The sequence below is a fragment of the Diceros bicornis genome, chromosome 25 (assembly GCF_020826845.1).
Source record: "Diceros bicornis minor isolate mBicDic1 chromosome 25, mDicBic1.mat.cur, whole genome shotgun sequence".
Lineage (NCBI taxonomy): Eukaryota > Metazoa > Chordata > Mammalia > Perissodactyla > Rhinocerotidae > Diceros > Diceros bicornis.
The window spans coordinates 9,415,730-9,439,835 of NC_080764.1; the positions used below are offsets into that span (position 1 = coordinate 9,415,730).

The 24,106-nt window shown below is 38.9% G+C and overlaps 1 protein-coding gene across 4 annotated transcripts in view; it reads right to left on the reverse strand.

The window, feature by feature from the left end:
- Positions 1 to 834: 834 nt before the first annotated feature.
- XPNPEP3 (X-prolyl aminopeptidase 3) overlaps positions 835 to 24,106 on the reverse strand; it is a 58,970-nt gene continuing 35,698 nt past the window's right edge. For 3 of the 4 annotated variants that reach the window (XM_058568298.1, XM_058568295.1, XM_058568297.1), the window contains 7 exons: positions 23,132 to 23,194; positions 21,882 to 21,995; positions 15,752 to 15,837; positions 15,117 to 15,278; positions 4,209 to 4,389; positions 3,022 to 3,142; positions 835 to 1,292 (listed from right to left, as the gene is read on the reverse strand). In XM_058568298.1, coding sequence (XP_058424281.1) covers positions 1,126 to 1,292; positions 3,022 to 3,142; positions 4,209 to 4,389; positions 15,117 to 15,278; positions 15,752 to 15,837; positions 21,882 to 21,995; positions 23,132 to 23,194 — 894 coding nt within the window. In that variant the 3' untranslated portion in view covers positions 835 to 1,125. The remainder of the gene's footprint in view (positions 1,293 to 3,021; positions 3,143 to 4,208; positions 4,390 to 15,116; positions 15,279 to 15,751; positions 15,838 to 21,881; positions 21,996 to 23,131; positions 23,195 to 24,106) is intronic. The other variant, XM_058568296.1, reaches the window with a different exon arrangement.

Genomic DNA, 24,106 nt, shown 5'->3' on the forward strand with positions numbered 1-24,106 from the left:
TGCAATAATCTAGCCCCCTTCACTCTGCAAACTGAGCTGTTGTATAATTGCATCCAATGCTGTGTTGAGGGAAATATGACTCTTTACCACTGCCCTTGCAGTGCTTACGTTAGAGAAAAAAAAAGGATCATAGGATGTGTACAGGTACTTAGTGGGTTCCAGTTTGCTTTATCAGCACCTAGAAGAAGTCACAGAAGGATAACAGGGGTATCTCTCTGAATACTGCATGCCATTCATCTGACTGTAACAGGGTAAGCAGAGGATTTGCCCTTGGCAGCTTCAAGGGTATGTTACAAGGGTTAGTGCATTAAGAATCTATAAAGGAAGCATGGATGTCTGGGAAAGGATCATCTTTAGATTGAGAACAGACGGATGGAGGTGTGGATCTGGAGCAGACACATACATACTTTTCTTTCTCTTCCATTTCCTTCCTTATCAAGAATCTAAACACTTTCTAGGGCCCAGGCAATCAAATAGCAAGAAAGGCTCAAAATTGTTTTGTTCGATAGCTAGTGTTGCTGGGATCTGGACTGTGGCTTAATGGTGAGATTGCAGGACACCAGTGCCCATGAGGGTTCATGTGGCCCCAGTAGATACACAGGCTCTGGAATAGGTAGGTGGAAGTTATGGAAGGTATGTATTGGCCACCCACAACTGACGGGTGGTTTTTAGTGTAGGCAGAGACCTTGGTGATTAGCTCAAAATATAAGCATCACACAAACATCTTAGGCTATCAGGTGTATCTCAGCAAAGGTGCAGAAAGGGAATGACCTGCAGAGAAGGAGACAATTTTCTGTATGTTTAAATGTGTTACCTGGAATGCATGGACATATGTAACCAAGAACTTTTTTTACTTTTAAAAATTAAACTTTCTTGGGTCATTAATTCTACAGAATTAATGTTACTAAAGTTGCAGTAATATACAGTTCAAATATTCAATTTTTCAGATGTCTAGCTACTTAAAACAAAGACCACATACACAATTACACACATTCATACAGCTGTCACACTCGTGAGTGGAACATGAGTATAAATGCACACACAGAGACACTCAGAAAGCACATGTGCACAGATGCCAACATACAACCCTCTTGAACCCGAGATGCATGTGGGCTGCAGTGAGGGTCAAGAGGCCCTGCTGCATATCTGTTCAATGTCATTCATCTCTTTAGGACAATCTGCAGAAAGGACGAGAGGTGAGTCCTGAGTCACCACTACATCATCCTCAATTCGTACACCGAGACCACGAAACTTCTCTGGGGCATCTCTGTCATCCTCTGGAATATAAATGCCTAAGGAGTAGAAAAAAGAATGTGCTGTTCATAAATGGCAGTAACTGGATGATTTGGGGCAAGTGGGTTAATCTGTTTCAAATCATCTGTAAAACTGGGATCTTAAAGAGTTTTGGAGATTAAATAAGATAATACATGTAAAAGTGTCTGGTACGTAATGGTCAATAAATGTTGGCTATCATTACTAGAACTATTATTATATTTTGTATATTAGACTATAGGCTGCATACAACTGCTATAGTGTTGATCATGATTCTGTCATATTCTAGTGGCTCAAGCAGGCCACTAAAGTCATTTAACTTATGAGCATGTCAATATACGCTGGGAACCAGTAGACAATATAAATGCACTCTTTCTCTGCCTAATAGCCCCCTGGAAAAAGGGAACTTTGCTAAAATAAAGACATAAGGTATTTTAAAATGTACTAAAAAACCCCCACTTATTTAGAGATTATTAGCAACGAGAAGCTGCAGAAATACTTAAATAAGCCCTCTCAAATAAGTCATAAATGTAATTGATGCAAACGATGTAAAGAGAGAGAGAAATAGGATGACTTTAATGAACATTTCAAAAATTCTAAGAGCCCAAGGTACCCTTTCTAATCATGAAGTTAGACAACAGGTCTTGTCACATTAAAGAAACTGTAAACCTCCTCTGCTACACTCACAGATGCTGCTGTGGGATAAAAAGAAACAGATCAGCAAAGGAAAATGGTGTCAAAGTCCAAGGAAGCCCCCATGAGCCAACTAGATGGGACTAAATGGTACATAAGGCCACAGAGAGTAACAAATGACTAGGTTCAAAAGGTGGTATGAAAAATGTGTCCCAGCTATAATTTATATAATTTAGAGATGAAAACACTTGAAATCTAAGATTGAGATCTATTTTCATGACAAAAACAGTATCAGTGTTTAAAAACTGACTTGGAATATCAATCTTCACGCTCCGCTGTGGCCACCACTTCTCTGCTGAATTCTGCCCAATGCCCAGCATCATTCAAGCTGGGGGACCATTAGATTGCCAGCTTTCTCTGAAGCTTAGGAGAAAGGATTTTGATACTAAGAAGCAGGATAATGCAGGCAGTTCAATGCAGTTTACAGTGGAGTTGCAACTGAGAACATGGTGAGTCTGAGTGTCTTTCTCCAGGAAAGCACTGGGGGCTTCGGAAGCATGAGCAGCCACCACTACTACATGGGAGACTAGTACAAATTGGCCCTGGTAAAGGCAGGGTTAAAAAAGATTTCTTTTTTTTTTTTTTTAATCATTTTATTTATTTATTTTTCCCTCAAAGCCCCAGTAGACAGTTGTATGTCACAGTTGCACATCCTTCTAGTTGCTGTATGTGGGATGTGGCCTCAGCATGGCCAGAGAAGTGGTGTGTCGGTGCGCGCCCAGGATCCAAACCCGGGCCACCAGCAGCGGAGCGTGTGCACTTAACCACTAAGCCACGGGGCCGGCCCAAGATTTATTTCTTAATATCTACTTATAGAAAGTAGTCCCCATCTGTTGTTTGTTGGAGAAGTCAAATTAAACAAATTGTGTGATGTTAAATAAGAAAACTCAAGAAAAATCTAAAATAAAATTCCCTTCTACACCGGAAAGATTCATTTTCCTGTCTCTCCTAATTTAATTATGTTGGGTCAGGTAAAAATAAACGATGTTTACCTTTCTATCTGACACTACTATTATGTGTCCCAAGGGGTCAGAGGCTGCTGGCACCTCTCCTTACCTGGCTCCACTGTGATTACCATACCAGGCTGTAGAGGGAGGGAACGGGGCATGTCTGGAGTGTCGTGGACATCCATCCCAAGGTAATGGCCAACATGATGAGGGCAGTATTTTCGAGCAGCCTGGAAAAGATAATTACAAAAGTGTTATTAGAGCAATGACCCTTTAAGGGGGAAGTTGGGCATGTATTAATCAGTGAGATATGTGTTAATATCTCCCTCATGGTTCTGCCACTTATGTTTAACCTATCCTTGGGCTAATGCTTAGGAAACCTGATAAACTGCCGCCTCTTGTACGCAATTCTGCCAACGGCATTCCAACTAATCCACATTTTCATTCCCAGTATTTAATATACTATACACATGCTGACTTGGGTAACCCCAGTAATGACTATGACAAATGAAAATCTCTTTTCTTGAGGGAAGGAGGATGATTATGTTAGAATAGTTCTCTCTTCAATGTTCATACATCCCTCAGGAAGCCTACTCCGGAGACCCTAAGTATCTCACAGCAACTTGTGGAGTAGGCATGAAACATGAAATAATACAGTAATTATTAGGCATTTACCAGTTTGGATATTTCTATCTGTTAATTAACGATTTGTTGGCCTGAGTAGGAAGAATTTATAGCTTCCTTCCTATTGATAAAAGAAACCCTGGCAGTCTAAACTTGGAGATAGGAGATGCCTTAATGGTCTGTTTGGCTCGACCACCCGACATCTTAATTTAAAGCCGAGGCTTTACATTTGTACAGAACACCATTACATTTTGGATGCAGATGAAATTCACTAAAGATGTGGCTCTTGAGGATATTCTTAAAGTCTCAACAAAGTCAGTGAAGTAACAAATACCCTCCCCTTCGACCCCGACCTCTTCAAAATCACCACAAAAGAATTTAGAGTTAACCTCTCCTCCTTTTTGTGTCCTTTTCCACCCTGTCCGCACCAGTCTTCATTTTGTTTTCTGACAACTGAGCTAGTTACACAGCATGCAATGAACCAGAATGTGCTGCCATCTTCTGGGAGAAATAAGTACTGACTCCCTTTGTTTTAATCCATGGTTAATCTAAGTTCCTCTCACAGACAAGAATCACAAAGACCATTTCTAAATCTAATTAGCTTTATATAGGACAAAAACCAAGCAGCATGTCAGGTGTTTTTGAGAACTGGGGTCAAAAGAAGCGAAGTACCTTGAAGGCATTATTTTCCTTAATGTTCTTCATGATCCCCAACTCTTTAAGCTTCTGTCCTATCAGTGTCAGCATCATGCTGTAGATGTTCTCCAAGCTTGTTCCAGGGGAGCAGAGGGTCAGACAATCTCTCTGGATCTCTAGAACAGCTTCATAGAGTTCTGCCTGAGGGGCTGTGAACCTGGGGACAGGAAAATCAAAGAATTTGAATTTGGAACCATCTGATATTGCAAGTTTGCTTCTAAGTTTGATTAGCAAACCTGTGAGGCGATGATGATGGGACACTGTTGATATTTAATCAGTAGCAATATATCATCACTGACAAGATGCAACAATCCTTCAAGCTGGGAAAGCAACAGCCTCTCCTTCACGTGGTCAGCAGACATACACGAGGTGAGGCCAGAAGAAGCGCTCAGCCATGAATGCACTCGGAGGGCCAGAACAGGCTCACCCTTGATCCTTTCCATTTTTTTACCATTAAAAAAAAAAAAAAAAAAGGCAAAGCCTAGGGATCCATTTCTTATAGGCAAAGCAGATGTCATGGGATAAACTAGTCAATACTTTGGCTACCAGAAACTTACTAGTTTGTAGGTGTCCTTAGAATAATAATTTCTTTAGCAATCATGAGGAAAAATTCAGCTGGGGTCACAAACAATATATATTTTCATACACTGTTGATGGGAGTGAAAATTAGTATAGCCAATTAAATCAAAAACCTTAAAGATACTCATAAAATATGAGCTTGTAACTATGCTCTAAGAATCCTTCCTAAGAAAATATTTGGGGCTGACCCGGTGGCATAGTGGTTAAGTTCATGCACTCCACTTCAGCAGCCTGGGGTTCACAGGTTCGGATCCCAGGTGTAGACCTATACCGCTCATCAAGCCATGCTGTGGCAGCATCCCACATTCAAAATAGAGGAAGATGGGCACAGATGTTAGCTCAGGGCTAATCTTTCTCAGCAAAAAGAGGAGGATTGGCAACAGATAGTAGCTCAGGGCCAATCTTCCTCTCCGAAAAAAAAAAAAAAAGAAAATATTTGAAATTCAAAAAAGGCTGAATGTACAAAAATGTTCATTGTGTTTTTTTTAAATAATTATAATAGATGCAATCTAAATGTCTCCTAATAAGAATGGTTAAATATAACAATATAATGGTACAATGAACACCTACATACCCATCTCCCAGGTTCAGCCATTATCAACATTGTTATGTCTGTATCATCTATGAGTGTTCCCATACTCCACCCCACCACAGAATTACTAAATATTTTTAACAGTTCTTTTTTTTTTTTTTCGGTGAGGAAGATTAGCCCTGAGCTAACATCTGATGCCAATCCTCCTCTTTTTGCTGAGGAAGATTGGCCCTGAGCTAACATCCATGCCCATCTTCCTCTACTTTCTATGTGGGTTGCCTGCCACAGCATGGCTTGACAAGCAGTACGTAGGTCTGCGTCCGGGCACCGAAGTTGCGAACCCCAGGCTGCTGAAGCAGAGCGTACAAACTTAACCACTATGCCACCAGGCCAGACTCTTAACAGTTCTTTTTTCAATATGAATTTTACATACATGGAAACGCACAAAGCTGAGCTGTACAACTTTGACAAATGGATGTACCGATACTGATGAAGCTGGGGACACTGAACTCCTAAATTCTGCTTTTTTGTGTGTGTGTGTGAGGAAGATCAGCCCTAAGCTAACATCCCTGCTAATCCTCTTCTTTTTGCTGAGGAAGACCGGCTCTGAGCTAACATCTATTGCCAATCCTCCTCCTTTTTTTTCTCCAAAGCCCCAGTAGATAGTTGTATGTCATAGTTGCATATCCTTCTAGTTGCTGTATGCGGGACGCGGCCTCAGCATGGCCGGAAAAGCGGTGCGTCGGTGTGCGCCCGGGGTCCGAACCCGGGCCGCCAGTAGTGGAGCGTGCGCACTTACCCACTAAGCCACGGGGCCGGCCCCTGCTGAGTCGTCTTTGCCAGCAGAAGCAGCCCTCTGTCTGAGGAGGTTAACCCTGTTTTTACTGAGAACCTACAGGTACCTGCCCTGAGGTAGTTACTTCTAGACCCATAACTAGACTACTTGCTAGCAGGTTCCAAAAGGTTAGGTACAAAGTGTGACCCATGAGGAGGTGCACTACAATCCCAAAAGAACTGAATGATTTTTCTATTTATATAGACAGAAATCTAGGAATATGTGTGGCAATGAATATTAACGTGTAGGATAATGGTAGAAGGAACACAAAGTTGGATCGGGCCAAATTTATTGATATAGGTCCATTAAGCAGAGATTCTGGATTCAGGTGTTATAGCTTGAGGGGCCAGAAAGGCTCTAACAGTTTATTCGGCTGGTTGGCTGAAACACGGACCAAAAGGTAGACTACACTGAATGAATTCAAACGCCAGAACTGCCTTGCTATACTGGAGAAGGAATTCTGCCTCAAGACTGCAACATTAATTCTTGCTTGAGTTTCTAGCCTGTTGGCCCACTCTACAAAATTCAGATGTGCTAGCCCCTACAATTTCATGAGCCAGTTCCTTAAAATCAATCAATCAATATCAATCAACCTACCTACCTACATACATATACATACATAATATATCCTATTGGTTCTGTTTCTCTGGAGAGTTCTGACTGATCCAGATCCAGATCCCTATGATATAGAACACTGTCATCCCCCTCAAAAGTTCCTTATATCTATTTCTAATCAATACTCCCACCTCCACAGGCAAACGCTGTTCTGATTATCTTCACCTTAATTTTGCCTATTTTAGGACATGACATAAATGGAATCACATAATATGTGTGTTCAGCTTCCTTCATTAAGCATAATGTCCATGGTGTTATTTTGATCAGGAATTTGTTCCTTTTTATTGCTGAGTGGTATTTCACTGTATGAATAGACCATAATTTGTGTGAATAGACCATAACTTGTGTATTCATTCTCCTGTTGATAGACATTTAGGTTGTTTCCAGTTTTTGGCTATTGTGAATAAAGCTGTTATGAACATTCTTGTACACGTCTTTTTGTGGACATACTTTTCATTTCTCTTAGATCAATACCTGGAAGTGAACTGGTTAGGTCGAAGGACCAGTGTTTATTTAACTGTATAAGAAACTGTCATGTTTTTTCCTAAAGTGATCATAGCACTTTCCATTACCAAGAGCAATGTGTGCGAGTTCCAGTTGCACTGCATCATTGCCAACACTTGGTATGGTTGATCTCTCTAATTTTAGCCATTCTAGGGGATGTGTAGTGGTTTACTTCGGATTTCCTCAATGACTAACAATGATGAATACATACAGTTCTTCATAATATTACCTTATTATCCTTTGATATCTGTAGGATTTATAATGACATCTCCTCTTTCATTCTTGATTATGATAATTTGTGTTTTCTCTCTTTTTCTTTTGCTAGGGAGTTTATCAATTTGATTAATTTATTTAGGGGATAACCATTTGGCTTTGTTAATTTTTTTCTACTGCTTGTCTTTTTACTATTTCATTGATATTTTGGTCTTATGTTCATTATTTCCTTCCTCACACCGACTCTGGGTTTAATTTGCTCATCTTTTTAATAGCTGCTGCTGCTTTTTTTTTTTTCCCGAGGAAGATTTGCTCTGAGCTGACATCCACTGCCAATCTTCCTCTTTTTCCTCCTTGTAAGTGAGCTGCTGCCAAAGCAAGGCCCCTAACAGACAAGCGGTGTAGGTCAGTGCCCAGGAACTTCGGTTCTGCCAAAGCAGAGCACGCCAAACTTAACCACTAGGCCACTGGGGCTGGCCCTTAGGTGGAAGCTCACATTATTGATTCTAGACCTTTCTTCCTTTCTAATATAAGTATTCAAAGCTATACGTTTCTGCTTTAGCTGCATCCCACACATTTTGATATGTAGTATTTTCATTATCACTCAATTTTAAATACTTTGTGGTTTCTTCCTTTTCCCTTGTGGTTTTCTCTTTGACCTACAGGTTATTTAGAATGTTTTTACTAATTTCCAAGTATTTGGAGATTTAAAAATATATCTTATTGTTACAATATTCTAATTTAATTCCATTGTAGTCAGAGAACATACTCTGTAAAATTTCAGTCTTTTGCAGTTGATTGAGACTTATGGCCCAGCAAATGATCTATCTTAGTGAATGTTCCATGCATATTTGAAAAGGATGTGTATTTTGCAGTTGTTGGGTGTAGTGTTCTACAAATGTCAATAAAATCAAGGTGGTGATACAGTCCTACACCATATAACATTTCAGTCAATGACGGACTGCATATGTGATAGTGGTCCCATAAGATTAGTATCATATAGCCTAGGTGTGTAGTAGGCTATACCATCTAGGTTTGTGTAAGTACACTCTATGATGTTCACACAACAATGAAATCACCTAACAACGCACCTCTCAGAGCATATTCCCATCATTAAGCAACGCATGAGTGTAGTCATTCATATCCATAAACTGATGCCTTTCACCAAATTTGGGAGGTTTTGGGCCATTATTTCTTCCCCATTCTCTCTTTTCAATTTCTGGGGCTCCAATTAGAAAATGCCTAATAGGTCTCTGAGGTTTTGTTTATTTTTCTATGATATATTTCTGTTCTTCAGACAACAATTTCTCTCTTTTCAAGTTCACTGACTTTTGCAGCCTCCAATCAGCTAAATCCATCTAATGAATTTTCCATTTCAGTTATTGTACTTTTCAGCTTTAGAATTTCCATTTGGTTTTTTAAAAAAAACTTTTTACTGTAAATCAAAACACAAATACAGAAAGTCAAACAATCCAAATATATACCTTGAGAAATTATTATAAGGTGAACACCAGTCAGATCAAAAAATAGATCTTGGGGGCTGGCTGGTCACGCAGCAGTTAAGTTCGCGCGCTCCACCTTGGCGGCCCGGGGTTCGCAGGTTCGGATCCCAGGTGTACACTGAGGCACCACCTGTCAAGCCATTCTGTGGCGGCATCCCACATAAAGTAGAGGAATATGGGCACGGATGTTAGCCCAGGGCCAATCTTCCTCAGCAAAAAAGAGGAAGATTGGCATCGGATTTTAGCTCAGGGCTGATCTTCCTCGCAAACAAAAAAAGATCTTGGCCAACTACCACAGAAGCCCCTTCTATGTATATCATAACAATTACAATTTTCCCAACATGTAACCCTTATCCTAACTTTTATAGTCACCATTTCCTTGTGGTTTTCTATTTCTATGTACATGTTTATCATTTTTATTGAGATACAATTCATGTATCATAAAATTCACCCACTTTAAAAAGTGCACAGTTCAGTGGTTTTTAATATATTCACAAAGTTGTGCAACCATCATCACTATCTAATTGCAAGACATTTTCATCACCTCCCCCTGCAAAATTCCCGTATCCACTAGCACACACTCCCCATTTCTTGTATTTAAAAAAAATATTTTGTCACTCAAATATGCATCCCAAGACAATTTTCTTCCTACTTATTTTAAATAAATTTGATATGCCTTTTTCGTGTGTGTGTGTGAGGAAGATCAGCCCTGAGCTAACATCTGCCAATCCTCCTCTTTTTGCTGAGGAAGACTGGGCCTGGGCTAACATCCGTGCCCATCTTCCTCCACTATATATGGGACGCCACCACACCATGGCTTGCCAGGTGGTGCGTCGGTGTGCGCCTGGGATCCGAACCGGTGAACCCCGGGCCGCCGCAGCGGAGTGCGCGCACCTAACCGCTTGCACCACCGGCCGGCCCCTGATATGCCTTTTAAGTCTTTTTTAGTCAACAGGTTCCTCCTCCATCCCTTTTCATTTCCTTATAATATATGTGTTAAAGAGTCCAGGCTGTTTGACTCATAATGTTTATCACAGTCTGGATTTTGCTAACTGCATTCATAGAATGAATGTTTGTGTCCCCCCGCTAAATTCTTATGTTAAAGCTCTAACCCTCAGTGTGGCTGTATTTGGAGACTGGGCCTCTAAGGAAGTAACTAAGGTTACATGTGGTCAGCAGGGTGGGGTCTTGATCTGACAGGATTAGTGTCCTTGAAAGAAGAAACACCAGAGACCTTGATTTCTCTCTCTCCCTTTTTCTCTCTCTCTTCCTGTGTGGGCACAAAGAAGAGGTCATGTGAGCAAACAGTGAGATGATGAAGAGGCCTCAGGATGAAACCTACCTCACCAGCACCTTGATCTTGGACTTCCCAGCCTCCAGAACTGAGACATAAATTTCTATTGTTTAAGCCACCCAGTCTGTGGTATTTTGTTATGGCAGCCAGAGCTGATGAATACACATACCCTTGGTGCAGTTCAACATATTCCTTTGTTTTTTTTATTTTCTGCAAATTGGCAGCTGGATCCAGAAAATGAATCAGACTCAGGTTCAATTCCTTTGGCAAGGCTATACGTAGTACTTGGCAGAATTATAGGAGGCACATATCTGATTATCTCTCTTTTTGTGATCTTAGCAGCCGCTAACGCTTAGTGCTTATATCTATTCATTCACAGATTTTGCAAAATGGTAATAATTTTAATTTTATAATTTCTTTTTCATTCATTTCTTGGAATATTTTTAAAGAGATACTCCCCCTCATCTATTTGGTTATCCAGTGATAGAGTTTATACAAAAAAGCAGGATAAATGACTCTTTATTTACCAGTTTTTAACATAATAAATTGGTTCCCACCATCCTCTGAAGATAACCAATTTTTTTTTTAAACTATCATTATGAACTCTTGGATTTAAATGTATTTGATGGGTTTAAATTATTACTATTATTGAAGCTCAAAGTGTTCCATCTTTGACCTGTGGGACCTCTTCAAGTTGACTCCTGACTCTTTTTGACAGGATCCTAGTGGTTTTTGTTAATTTCCTTGCTATCTGGTATTATAAGATGTTCCAGGTTCATCTTGTAAATTTCCTGACCCAGGCCTGGAATTAGCCAACTCTCCAAGAAGTTCTCGTTTCTTTTAGTGAAAAATTGTATTTCAAGATCCAATCTGGGGACTAGTGATGCTCATTGCTACTAAGTTGGTCATAGTTTCTAGCCTTTTCAGTAGATAGACTCGGAGAAGGGAAAAAAACATATAAAGAGAAAAAACATCATTTGAGTTCATATTGAGAATACAGAGTTTTTACGTAATCTCTCTATATTTCATGTGTTATCTTCTTTCTTCCATACCATGCATCCTGGTTCTTAAGGATACAGGGAATGACAGAATTAAAATATCTCCTACTCTTTGGTTTTATTCCATATAACAGTCTCAGGATAACAACACAAATACTATAACCAATACAATCGTTGAAAATATTGAGTTTTTTTGAATATGCTCCTCCTATTCTCTTCTATTTTAAAAAATATTGTACTGTTCTACATTATCAGAGCATATAGCCATTACATACCATACTCTCTTCCTCTTAGCTTTATCTAGTCTTAGTTCTACAATTAACTGTTTTTAATGTTCACAGTGGTCCTTACATCAATGTCTCTAGTCATCTTGGTCATCAGAAGCTCATTCTCTAGCACAGTGCTGACCAATACATGTGTGATGATGTGTTGTTCTGTGTATCTGTGTTGTCCAATATGGCACCCACTAGTGACACGTGACTAGGGAGCACTTGAGATGTGGCTAGTTCAACTGAAAACCTGAAGTGTAAATTTGATTCAATATTAACTAACTGACATATAAATAGCCCCATGGGACTAGTGGCTTCCTATTAGATCACAAAGCTCTAGCAGATTCCTCATGGGAGCAATATTCCTTGAGTTCCTACGTAACAAATTGTCTGTGCCCTTTACAGCTGAAAGTTGCTGTTGCTGCAGATAAAACATTTGGCTCACACTTTTGTTCTCTGAGCATCTTCAATATGTTACTCTATTTTCCTCTTGCATAAAGCATTGCTTTTGAAAAGTCTGATGATAATCTAATTTTCTTTCCTTTATAAATCTTATGTTCTTTTTCTCCTTGATCCCCAAAGAAATTTTCTTTTTCTTGCAGGTTCAGAATTTTACTAGAATTTGTCTTGGTGTTGCTTTTTCTGGGTTGATATTCTCAGGTGTGCTCTTTCAAAGGTAGTTTCAAATTTTTTTTATTTCAGGAAAACTTTATTGAATTCTAGTTTTCAGTATGTGTTGTTCCCTCGCTTTGGTTTTCTTCTTCAGGGCTTCCTTTACGTGTATGTTCTAACTTCTTTGCCTATCTTTAGTATTTGCCATTTTCCCTGTAATCTTTTTTGTTTTTTTGTGAGGAAGATTGGCCCTGAGCTAACACTTGTTACCAATCTTCCTCCCCTTGCTTGAGGAAGAGTGACCCTGACCTAACATCTGTGCCTATCTTCCTCTATTTTTTGTCTTTTTTTTTTTTTGAGGAAGATTGGCCCTGAGCTAACATCTGCCCATCCTCCTCTTTTTTTTGCTGAGGAAGACTGGCCCTGGGCTAACATCCATGCCCATCTTCCTCCACTTTATATGGGACGCCTGCCACAGCATGGCCTGACAAGTGGTGCGTCAGTGCGTGCCCAGGATCCGAACCAGCGAATCCCGGGCCATCGCAGCGGAGTGCGCGCACTTAACCGCTTGCGCCACCGGGCCACCCCCAATCTTCCTCTATTTTTTGTATGTGGGTTGCCGCCACAGCGTGACTTGATGAGTAGCGCAGGTCCGCGCCTGGGATCCAAACCTGTGAACTCCAGGCTGCTGAAGCAGAGTGCACCAAACTTAACTACTATGCCACCAGGCTGGCCCCACCTGTAATCTTTTTTCTCTTTATTTCGTTTTGATTTTCAAAGTTTTCTTCCCTTTCATCTTCTATTTCTTATTATGGCTTTTTTGTGCTTATGGGTACCGGGCACCTTTCAGTCTAGTCTTTTTCCTGAAATGACCTTTTTTTTTTTTTTTTGTGAGGAAGATCAGCCCTCAGCTAACATCGGATGCCAATCCTCCTCTTTTTTGCTGAGGAAGATTGGCCCTGGACTGACATCCGTGCCCATCCTCCTCTACTTTATATGGAACACCACCACAGCATGGCTTCACAAGTGGTGTGTCGGTGTGCACCTGGGATCCGAACCTGCGAACCCCAGGCCGCCAAAGCAGAGCACGCGCACCTAACTGCTGTGTCACCAGGCTGGCCCCCTGAAATGACTTTTAATTTTATTTCTAATTCTTTCCTGAGTTCTGTCACTTCATTTCCGAGATTTTCTAATTCTGATTTATATTGTTCTTTCATGTCTTGAATGATTTGCTTAAAAAATTTGGCTTGTTTTAAAATAATAGGCCACTGTTTTGATCTATTTTGTAGCCACATCTTTCTGGCATGCTGTCATTATCTGTAGGGATGTTATTCTGCTGTTTATTCTCTTTTTGCTTTTAATAATTTTGTATGAGATTTAACCTAGACACTTTTCTTATTGCTTATTTTATGTAAAGTTAATTTTCCTGAACGTTTATTTATTTATTTATTTATTTTTGTGAGGAAGATCAGCCCTGAGCTAACATCTGCCAATCCTCCTCTTTTTGCTGAGGAAGACTGGCCCCGGGCTAACATCCATGCCCCTCTTCCTCCACTTATATGGGACGCCGCCACAGCATGGCCTGACAAGTGATGCGTCAGTGTGCGCCAAGGACCCAAACTGGCGAACCCTGGGCCACCGCAGCGGAGCGCGCACACCTAACTGCTTGCGCCACCGCGCCGGCCCCCTGAACTTTTAAATGAGGCAGGATTTAGAAAAGATTTTTTAACTTCACAGAGTGCACTCTTCTGTTGTTTTGGTGTGGTGGTAAAAAAATATGGCAGCTTTCCTGGTTCAGTTCCTCTCCCTCACTTTGATTTAGATTGTCTCTTTCCTTCCTCTCTCTTGTCCCTAACCTGCTCAATTTTGATTCTACTTCCAGTAGTTTCTCCTCAGTGTGAGCCCCTCTCCTAGATGGGAGCCCAGCACCTTCCAACTTCCTTAGGTCATTGGAGTGGCAAATCCTTCTTGTTTTCAGTTTCTGTTTTCAAATGGATTCACCATCCTTTCCAGTGAATAGCTATTGGTTATTTGGGGGTTCTTCTGTCTCAGGTCTGTCAGATAGCCTCCCCTACCATTGTTGCTTCCTTCTACTTCCCTCCACACAGATACTGATACCATCCAGGCCTTGCGGTTGTACATAGTGTGTTCATAACTCTGTATTTTGTGGTTTTAGTGATACCCTATCATCTAGTATTTGGTTTTGCTACCTAGTTGCTCTGTTTTTATTTGACAATTTGGAGACTGAAAAACTATTTTTTTGCTGCCATCTCCCCAGAATCCCTGATTCTTTTTATAGTTTTTTATTTCTTACTGAGATTCTCCATCTGTTTACTCATTATGCTTACATCTTCCTTTAACTCCTTGAGCATATCTATTATAGCTGCCTTAAAGTCCTTGTCTGCTAATTGGAACCTTAGGGTTATTTAGGATCTGTTTTAATTGACTATGTTTTTCTTGATTATGGGTCCTATTTTCCTGATTTTTCTCATGTCTAGTGATTTTTTTTAAACAATATTGAAAATTATAAATGATACAATGTAGAGATTCTAGAATTCTGTATGTCCTTCTGAAGAGTGATTTTTATTAACTTGGTTGGATTCAAACTGCAAACTCTGCTCTCAGTAGGAAGCAACTAAAATCTCTGCTCAGTCAATTCAACTTCTAGCTGCTGGTATTCTGTTGAGCCTCCTGGGGTCTCCCCTCAATGCAGTGATCAGCCAAGGATTTTGGAATATTTGATACGTAGATTTTGGAGCTCACTTTCTCTTCCAAGACTTCCCCCCATCTTTCTGGCTGTTCTGCCAGCATTATTCAGCATAATTCTGTCCTCTGACACCTCAAGCCAACAAAGCTGTGACTTTCTGCTGCCCAAGCTGTGTGGATTGGGGAGTGCCCTCAGGCAAAAAGCCGTAACCACTTATATCTTACCCATACAGTTCTTCTTTCAAGGACAGACTTAGGTAGGGCTGGCCCCGTGGCTTAGCGGTTAAGTGCGCATGCTCCGCTGCTGGCGGCCCGGGTTCGGATCCCAGGCGTGCACCGACGCACCGCTTCTCCGGCCACGCTGAGGCCATGTCCCACATACAGCAACTAGAAGGATGTGCAGCCATGACATACAACTATCTACTGGGGCTTTGGGGGGAAAAAAATAAATAAATAAAATCTTAAAAAAAAAAAAAAGGACAGACTTAGGTAGTTTCTGCCAGTTTTTGGAAGCTCTCTGGTACCTTCAAATATTTTATACAGATTTTATAATTATTATCTGTGGAAAGTTAATCCAGCCAAACTATTCTGCCATAACCTAAGCATTATTTTTGATCAGAAAATAAAAACTTCAAATTAATTTTTTAAAAAAATGTGTGTGTGTGTTAACTAGGTGTGTTTCTAGGTGCCTGATCCTATGATATGATGAATAAAACAGTCTTAGAAAATAATCAGGAGCTTTGCAAAGGCAGTTAACCTGACCTAGAGAGGACCTGTATATTTCTTTAGTCATTTATTCCAAATATATCCATATTCCAACTCATACTCCTAAGAAGCAGTGGGATCTGTAGAAGCCCTACCTGCCATTGACAGGCCAGGTACGGGTGATGTCACTCACATAGCAAGAAGACTCACAACCTCCATCTAGCAGCACCATTTCCCCATCCTGAAACAAAAGTAAGACAGGTCAAAGTAGGTGACCTCATGATTGTCAGTTGTTTCTTCTAATTTGAGCACTTTGTGCCTTTCATCTTATTTTTTTTTAAAAGGCTCTAATTTAAAGGAGACTAATCTTCTCTGGTTCCTTCTCACAAGAAACAGCATCTAAACTTTTCAAATGAATTCATACTGGCTCAAGAAAGTTGCCACTGCATAGTGGTTAAGTGCATAGGCTCTGGAACCAGACTGCTTGGGTTTGAATTACTGGGTGTAAACATCAGCACATCATAAATGTTACCATTATCAGTATTAATTAAAAAAAATCCTAAACAAGTTGGTATCCAGGGCCTTATTCAACTACAATTATCCTTAACTATTTAACTTTAGAATATCACTTCTCCTTCTGCTCCCCCTCAAAATACATGTGGTGAAAAAAGAAAACTTTGGGTAAATTCCAATCTCACTACTTGCCATGTTATATTGAAATTACCTATTTATGCCCTTGAAGACAGGGCCTATTTTATTCTTATCTAAATAAGCACAGAACTTGGCACATAGTAGAATAATGGTCAAATAAGTACATATACAGTAATGGCGACTTTGAAGAATGGATGTGGTTTTGGTTTCTGGCAAAATGAGAATAAATTTCCTATTAGAAAACAACTAGATCCTGGATAAAAAATATATTTTATGAAATATTGACATTACATAACGTAAGAGACATCTTAAAGATTTTTTCTCTCTTGAAGAAAGACAACCCAGAACTGGATCTAGAGCTGCAAGTAACGATAAGGTAAGTGTTACAGTATATAGGAAAGGGGGTATCGCCCTGAGGCCCTGAAGCAAAGTAGGGAAAACAAACAGGAGAGTCCTGCATTAATCCAGGACACTCACAGGGGATAAAAGGGCCCTAGGTCATTAGGACCCACTTGGCTTCTGGCAAGAGCATATGCAAATAACTTTTCGAGGAAATTTCCTCCAAATTTGGGCCTGCCCATTTTCCAAAAAATAACATCAAGCAAGTATGAGCTCATAACCAAAGGTCTTCAACCACACAAGGAGGTAGGTCACTGTGAGTGACGAGTTAACAGGAACAACAAATACCAAATTTAGATCTTCCAGGACTGCAGACAGTAGAATTATTGGATACAGAATAGCTATTATAAAATGCTTAGAGGGATAAAGAAAGGAATCACAAAGATTAGTAAGTAACAAGAGTCAGTCAAAAATAACTATGCAGATTTGAAAGGAACCAAATGAAAATTAAAAACAACTGCTGAAATAAAACACTCAGTGGATGGCTGAAGTGGTAGATCAGACAACTGAAGAGAAAGTTTCCTGGAAGATGGAATTACCAAAATCCCCCCGACTGTGACAGAGAGAGACAGGCAAATGTAAATACAAAAGAAAAGTTAGCTTATTGAAAACAGAGAGAAGTCTAACATACATCTAACTGAAGTCCCTGACGGACTGAATAGAGAGAATGTAGGAGAGATGATATGTAAAATAATGTCTGAGAATGTCCTAGAACTGATGAAGACATGAATCCACAGATTCAGGAAGCAGAAGATATCATAATGAGGATACATAAAAATACGTACTTAGACATATAATAAAACTGAGAAATACCAAAGAAAAAGAAATCTTAAAAGTAGTCAAAGCAAAAAGAGATTTCCCATAAGAAATGATAGTGTTTTTGTTTGTTTCATCAGGAACACTGCAAGTCAGAAGAAAGGGGAATAACCTACTAAAATTGATGACTGAAAATAACTGTCAATCTAGGATGGTTTTCTTGGCATAGCCATCTTTCAAGAATGAGAACGAAATAGACAGTCTGGCTAAACAAAAATGGAAAAAGTTTAACAGCAGCATATCTTTCTCTAAAGGATGCTCTTCAGGTAGATGGACGGTGATCCCAGAAAGGCCATCTAGGATGTAAGAAGGAAAGGTGAATGTGTAGATAAATCTACACAAACTGTCAGAAGGGTTCCCCTTTGACCTATCCCTGAGAGCTGGATGTAGAGAGGCAGAACCACAAGGCAGCCTGTTCTGTCTGACTACATTTCTGCCAGATGCCTACTACACGGTCCACACCAGAGCATTTCCAGATGCCCCAATAGTACCCTGCATTTCTCACAGTGTGTTGATGACCTTGCTCACTGACTTCAGAAGGGGCCCTTATTAACTTTCAGATAACCAAAGCCAGACTACGACCTAGAAGTTCTTAACTTACTTTCTCTTGGGCCACTTTATCTCATAACGGCAATACTTCTCTCTCTCTATAAAGCTACATTTGTGCTTGCTCTCCAGTTTTTCAAGAATGAACACCACCTTGTTTAGGAATAGACACACTGGTGGTAAAACTATGAAGAAAAAAAATGATTAAAACAAAAGTCAAGATGGTAGGAGACAGAAAGGGGGATGTGCTCCCAGGGGACTTCTAAGGTATGAATAATGTTCTTATCCTTGATGGTGGATATATGGCTGTTCATTTTATTATTATTATTATTTTTAAATGGTACATTATATTTATTGTTTTTAATATATATTTAACAACTTAAAAAAACCTTGTGGAATATAATGAAAATGAGAAATTTATCCTTAAATACTTATAATTAGAAAAGAAGAAAGGATGAAAATTAATGAGTTTAGCATCCAATTTAAGAAGCCAGAAAAGGAACAAGAGAATAAACATAAAGAGTAGAAGGGTGAAAGTAACAAAGGCAAGAGGATAATGTAATGAGATAGTAAACCAAGAAAAAATTGCACTAGCGATGCAAAAAGTTGGTTTTAAAAGACTAATAAAAACCAATACACTTCTCGTGAGACTTCTTTTTTTAGCCAATGTCTTTTAGGTGTAATTTACACACAGTTAAATGCACAGATCTTAAGTATACAGAGTTAAGTCAGCTTTGTCAAACGCATACATCCATGTAACCCCACCCTCACGCCCCTTCCCAGTCAACCCCCCATCAGAAGCAACCACTGACCTGATTTCTATCACCATAGATTAGTTTTGCCTATTTTAGAACTTCATATAAATGGAATCACATAGTTTGTAATTTTTTGTGTCTGGCTTGTTTCATTCAGCATAATGCTTTTGAGATCATTCATGTTGTTGGTAGTGCAGTGGTTTGTTCCTTCTTACTTTAAGAATATACCTCATGACAATTTCCTTATCTAATATTCTGGTGATGGATGCCTGGACTATTATGAGTAAATCTGCTATCAACATTCTTGAATAGGCATTTTGTGGACATTTGTTTTAATTTTTCTTGGGAAAATACCTATAAATTGAATTGCTGGGTTATAGGGTATATGGATGTTTACTTTTTAAAGAAATTGTCTAATAAGATTTATTAGAAAAAAAGAGAAAAGGCAAAAACATATTAAGAATGTAAAAAAGTATGCAACTACAAATACAAAAGATTAAAAGGTAAGACAATACTATGAGTAATTTAAAAAACTTACACAAAATAGACAAAACGGTAGAAAAATATAACTTACCAAACTGTCTCAGGAAGAGTGGAAGTATAAATTGATATAATCACTTTGGAAATGTTTGGTATTGTCTACTAAAGTTGCAAATATGCATATCCTTATGATCCAGTAATTCCATTATTAGGTGTCCCTTGGACAAACCTTACAACTTGTATACTAGGAAGAACGTTCACAGAACATAATTCATAATGGTAAAAACCTAGAAACTATATAAATGTCCATCTATGGATATTTATCACATTAAGAAATTAAAACTGAGAAAATTTTATAATATTTATTAATTCATTTAAAAATAACAATAAACTCACTATGTTAATATAAATAACATTTTTAATGAAAAATAACTATTTTTATAAATATAAATATTTAGTTAGAAAAGTGGCACTGTTTTACATTTTTGCAAATCTCTTTGTCTAGCATAATAGAAGATAGCTAGAGTCTCATATCTGCTTCTGCATTCAATCTGGTGTAATATTGCATGTCATAAAGCCTCTAGGATTCTTCATTGTACACTTGAAAGAGAATGAGAGTGAAAAAGGCAAATAATGTCTTAGTATTCTTATAAGAATACATTTAACCTCGCAGACCACACTTTGTTGTTCTGCACTATAGCAATTAAAATGAACAAACTACGGTGGCACGCAACAATATACTGTTGCATGAAAGAAGACACAAATATAATATTTCAAATATATAAAGTTCAAACATGACCAAAATCAAACTATGCTAAACTATATTTTTTATTAATTGTAAAATAAAAAGAAAAGCAAAGATACGATTACCATCAAAATCGGGAAAGTGGTTATTCTATCAGGGAGAGAAAGAGTTATTTATCACTGGGAAGGACCACACAGCAGAAAAGCCTCTTGCGGGTAGGGGAACAGTAATGTCCTACTCCAGAGGTTGACAAACTTTTTTTGTAAAGGGCTAGATAGTGAATATTTTTTACTTCGTGGACCATACTGTCTCAGGTGTAACTATTCAACTCTGTCATTGTAGGGGGAAAGAGGGACCGGCTGCGTTCCAATAAAACTTTATTTACAACAAAGTTGTAGGCTGGATTTGGCCCAGAGGGCTGTAGCTTACCAACACCTGTTTTACTTCTTGACCTGGGTAATGGTTACATGAGTGTTCACTTGATAATTACTCATTAAACTGGTCTTTTCTATTTTAAATACTTTTCCAGTAGTAGTTACATTTTACCATAAGAAATGTTAAAAAAAAAAAAAAAAAGGAAAAAGCCTCAGTATATTAAACAGTTAAAAAGTCCACAAGGAAAATATCAGGCCCAAATAGTTCCAGAGATGTGTTCTACCTAATTTTCAAGAAACATTAATTCAAATCATTTCACAATATTAAAGAAAAAACTACTCATTTTATGAGCTTAGTTTGACCTTGATATGAAAACCAGAAAGACAGTATGAGAAAAATTATAAGACAATCTCACTCATAAACACAGACCAGAATATCCTAAACATTTTAGCAAGTTGAAACTGGCTGTGCTAAAGATAAGGAAAGATGCTTAATTTCACTGGTAATTAAGGTAATGGAAATTAAGATCACAATGAGATACTGTTTTAGAGCAACTAGAATGGCGGAAATTAAGAAGTTTGATAATATCAGAGGATAGAGAGGATGTGGTCAACAGAATTATACACTGCTGCTAGGAGTGTAAACAGACACAAATACTTGGGGAAAAATCTGTATTAACTTATCATACTTATGGGTAAAAAAAGAATTAAGTCGCAAAAAGCTACATATAGCAGTATATAATTTTTATATAGCTCATAAACAAGCAGAACTAATTAATATTGTTTGGGGAATCATGTATATGTGATAGAACAATTTTAAAAAAATCAAGGGAATGACAAACCAAAAATTGAGGATGCCAGTTAGTTATCTTTGGGAGGGAGGCAGCAGGATGGCAGAGCACAAGGGTACAGGAGTAGATGCAAGGTAGTGGTAATGTTCTAGCTCTGGAGTTGAATGATTGGTTCATGGATATTCACTTAAAAAAATTATGCTGTATAATTTACATGTTTGCTATATTTACTCTTCTGAATTTACTTAAAATTGAAATAGATAATTAAAAGTAGACAATAAAGGAATACACAACTCTGTACTTATACAGTCACTTGGGGAGAAAATCATAAAAGATAAGTTCCCTCACAGCCAACAAAGTATTCTTAAAATCTGCTCCCAAAATATGCTTGGCCCACTGCTGCCACAAGTCCTTAGGGAAGCAGTGTTATAAAATGAAATGAGGCTTCAGAGTGAAATACTTGGCTCTGCACTAATAAGTTGCCTAATTTTTTTAAGTTTATTTTCCTCATCTATTAAACAGGCATGTTAATAACTGCTCCTATCTCACAGTGCTAAGGTGAGGATCAAATGAGATAACGTCCATAAAACCATTTTATAAACAATTAAGTGCTTTATAAATGGCAGTTATTTTGTGAAAGCTGAAGGTTAGGGGACGATGAGGTTACTGAGTTTTCTACTAGGGCATCTCGAATCAGAAGCAGCAGCACTGAAGGGCATTTCATGTACCTTGATGAGTTGATTGTTCTTCACATAGTGCAAAGTGTTCGACCGATTACCTCCAGCAACCACAGGTGGGTAGGCTAAGATGTCTGCACCACGAGCCCGGCATTCAAATTCAAACTGCAAAACAAGAGCAAAGTATGACCAAAAGTATGACGGAAGAAAGGATTTCCTTAGGGTGGCCCCAGTCCATGCTCTCTTCAACAGCCCATACCTCCATTCAAGTACTTACCTTAAGTCATTACTGGAAAATTATTCATCATTTCTAATCAAACTTTTTATGCTGTAATTTCAGTCCATTTCTTTTATTCTCACCCCAATCCTGTTATTCAACTCTATTATTAAATCTGTTCTTTTCTTCCAAGCACTCTAAATTTTCTGTTAAGTCCAGAAGAGGACACAGAAAACCTATGATAAAAGCTGAGTACAGAGATACAGTCATGTAAAGTTACTGTTTATTCCTATTTATTTATTTATTTTTTGTGAGGAAGATCAGCCCTGAGCTAACATCCATGCTAATCCTCCTCTTTTTGCTGAGGAAGACTGGCTCTGAGCTAACATCTATTGCCAATCCTCTTCTATTCCCCGCCCCCCCCCCAAAGCCCCAGTAGACAGTTGTATGTCATAGTTGCACAACCTTCTAGTTGCTGTATGTGGGACTCGGCCTCAGCATGGCCGGAGAAGCAGTGTGTCGGTGCGCGCCCGGGATCCGAACCCAGGCCGCCAGTAGCGGAGCGTGCGCACTTAACCACTAAGCCACGGGGCCGGCCCTGTTTATTCTTATTTAAACACTAGCATACAGCTTGCAGTTTTAACAACAGCTCTGAATTACTAATTTCAACCTGTCAAATAGCTACCAACCTATATGCTCTGGAAAAGTGAAAAAGGATGCTAGGCAAATGGCAAGTTCTACTAATTTCACCATGTCCTAGGATGGAGCTGGAGACTGGCGAGTGTCTGCCACTACCTATAGCACTACCCTTAGATTCTCTTCCTTACATTTACCTAAACAGTATTATTATTCTCATCTCACATTTGGGTAAGTCTTTCCTTCTTCATCTGTTCTACTTTGCAATTTTCTTCATTTAATTGTAGTTCCGCATATTTTAGACTCACCCAATAAATTATCAGTGACATTTAGGAACCAAATCCTCTCCTAGTCACTTCCATGAAAGCCTACTGGATGCCATCTGCAAATCAATGAAATTACTTTACATTTGCCTCCAACGAGAGATTTCCAACCATTTAAAGCTCACCTTAGCATAAAGAAAGCCTTCCTCCACAGGGGCTTTACTGGCAAACATGGTCTCTATGAAAGCCTGCAAAGAGAAAGGAGTGAAAAGAACACAGTCTCATTTTAACTATACTGCTTACTCAAACATACAAAATACTGGAGCTCAAATGAAAAGCACCCTTCTCTCCAATTTTGTTCACCTGAAGTTGTGACTTCGTGGGCATGATAATATAGATTTCAGAAGGGAAAAATACTGCTTTCAGGAATATTTGAATGATGACAGATTTAGTGGAAGGGCACCCAACCTTCCCACTCAGAATATACATTGTATGCTAGAATAAGCTACATGGAAACACATTCGTCATTTATGTAATCCAATGTCTCTATAGCCCAGTAAAGTATGAAATTTTGATTGAATGGTCCCAACCTCAGCACTATCGACATTTTGGGCTAGATAATTCTCTGTTGTGGGGGGCTGTCCTGTTCGATGTAGGATGCCAGCAGCACTCCCCAGTTGTGATAATCAGACATTGCCAAATGCCCTCTGGGAGGCAAAACTGCCCCTAGTTGAGAAGCATTGGCCTATACCATAAGTACCTTAATTAATTCTCTATGATAGCCACACTACATGTGTGTGTGTTTTCTATTTTTTATAAGCGTAAATCTTTATAATTCACCACTATATCTTGTTTCCAAAAGGATTTCTGATTAGCATATATGCATACATAAACTATTACAAGATAGCATAAATGCACTGTTGACTTAAAGGAAAGCAAGGCTTGGGATGAATGGAGCTCAAAAAAATAAAAGTGCACACATAATGCCCTTCAGTTATTAGTCTACAATGGATGGGCCACACATTTACCCCTCAGTTTTCTAGCAGCCAATGTGAAAAGGGAAACCCTGTCAGCTATATAATTTCCAATGTCTGTGTGATAAAAACAAATTGGTTGCACAGGGATATGACTATATGACGCTACAACTAGAAAGGAATTTC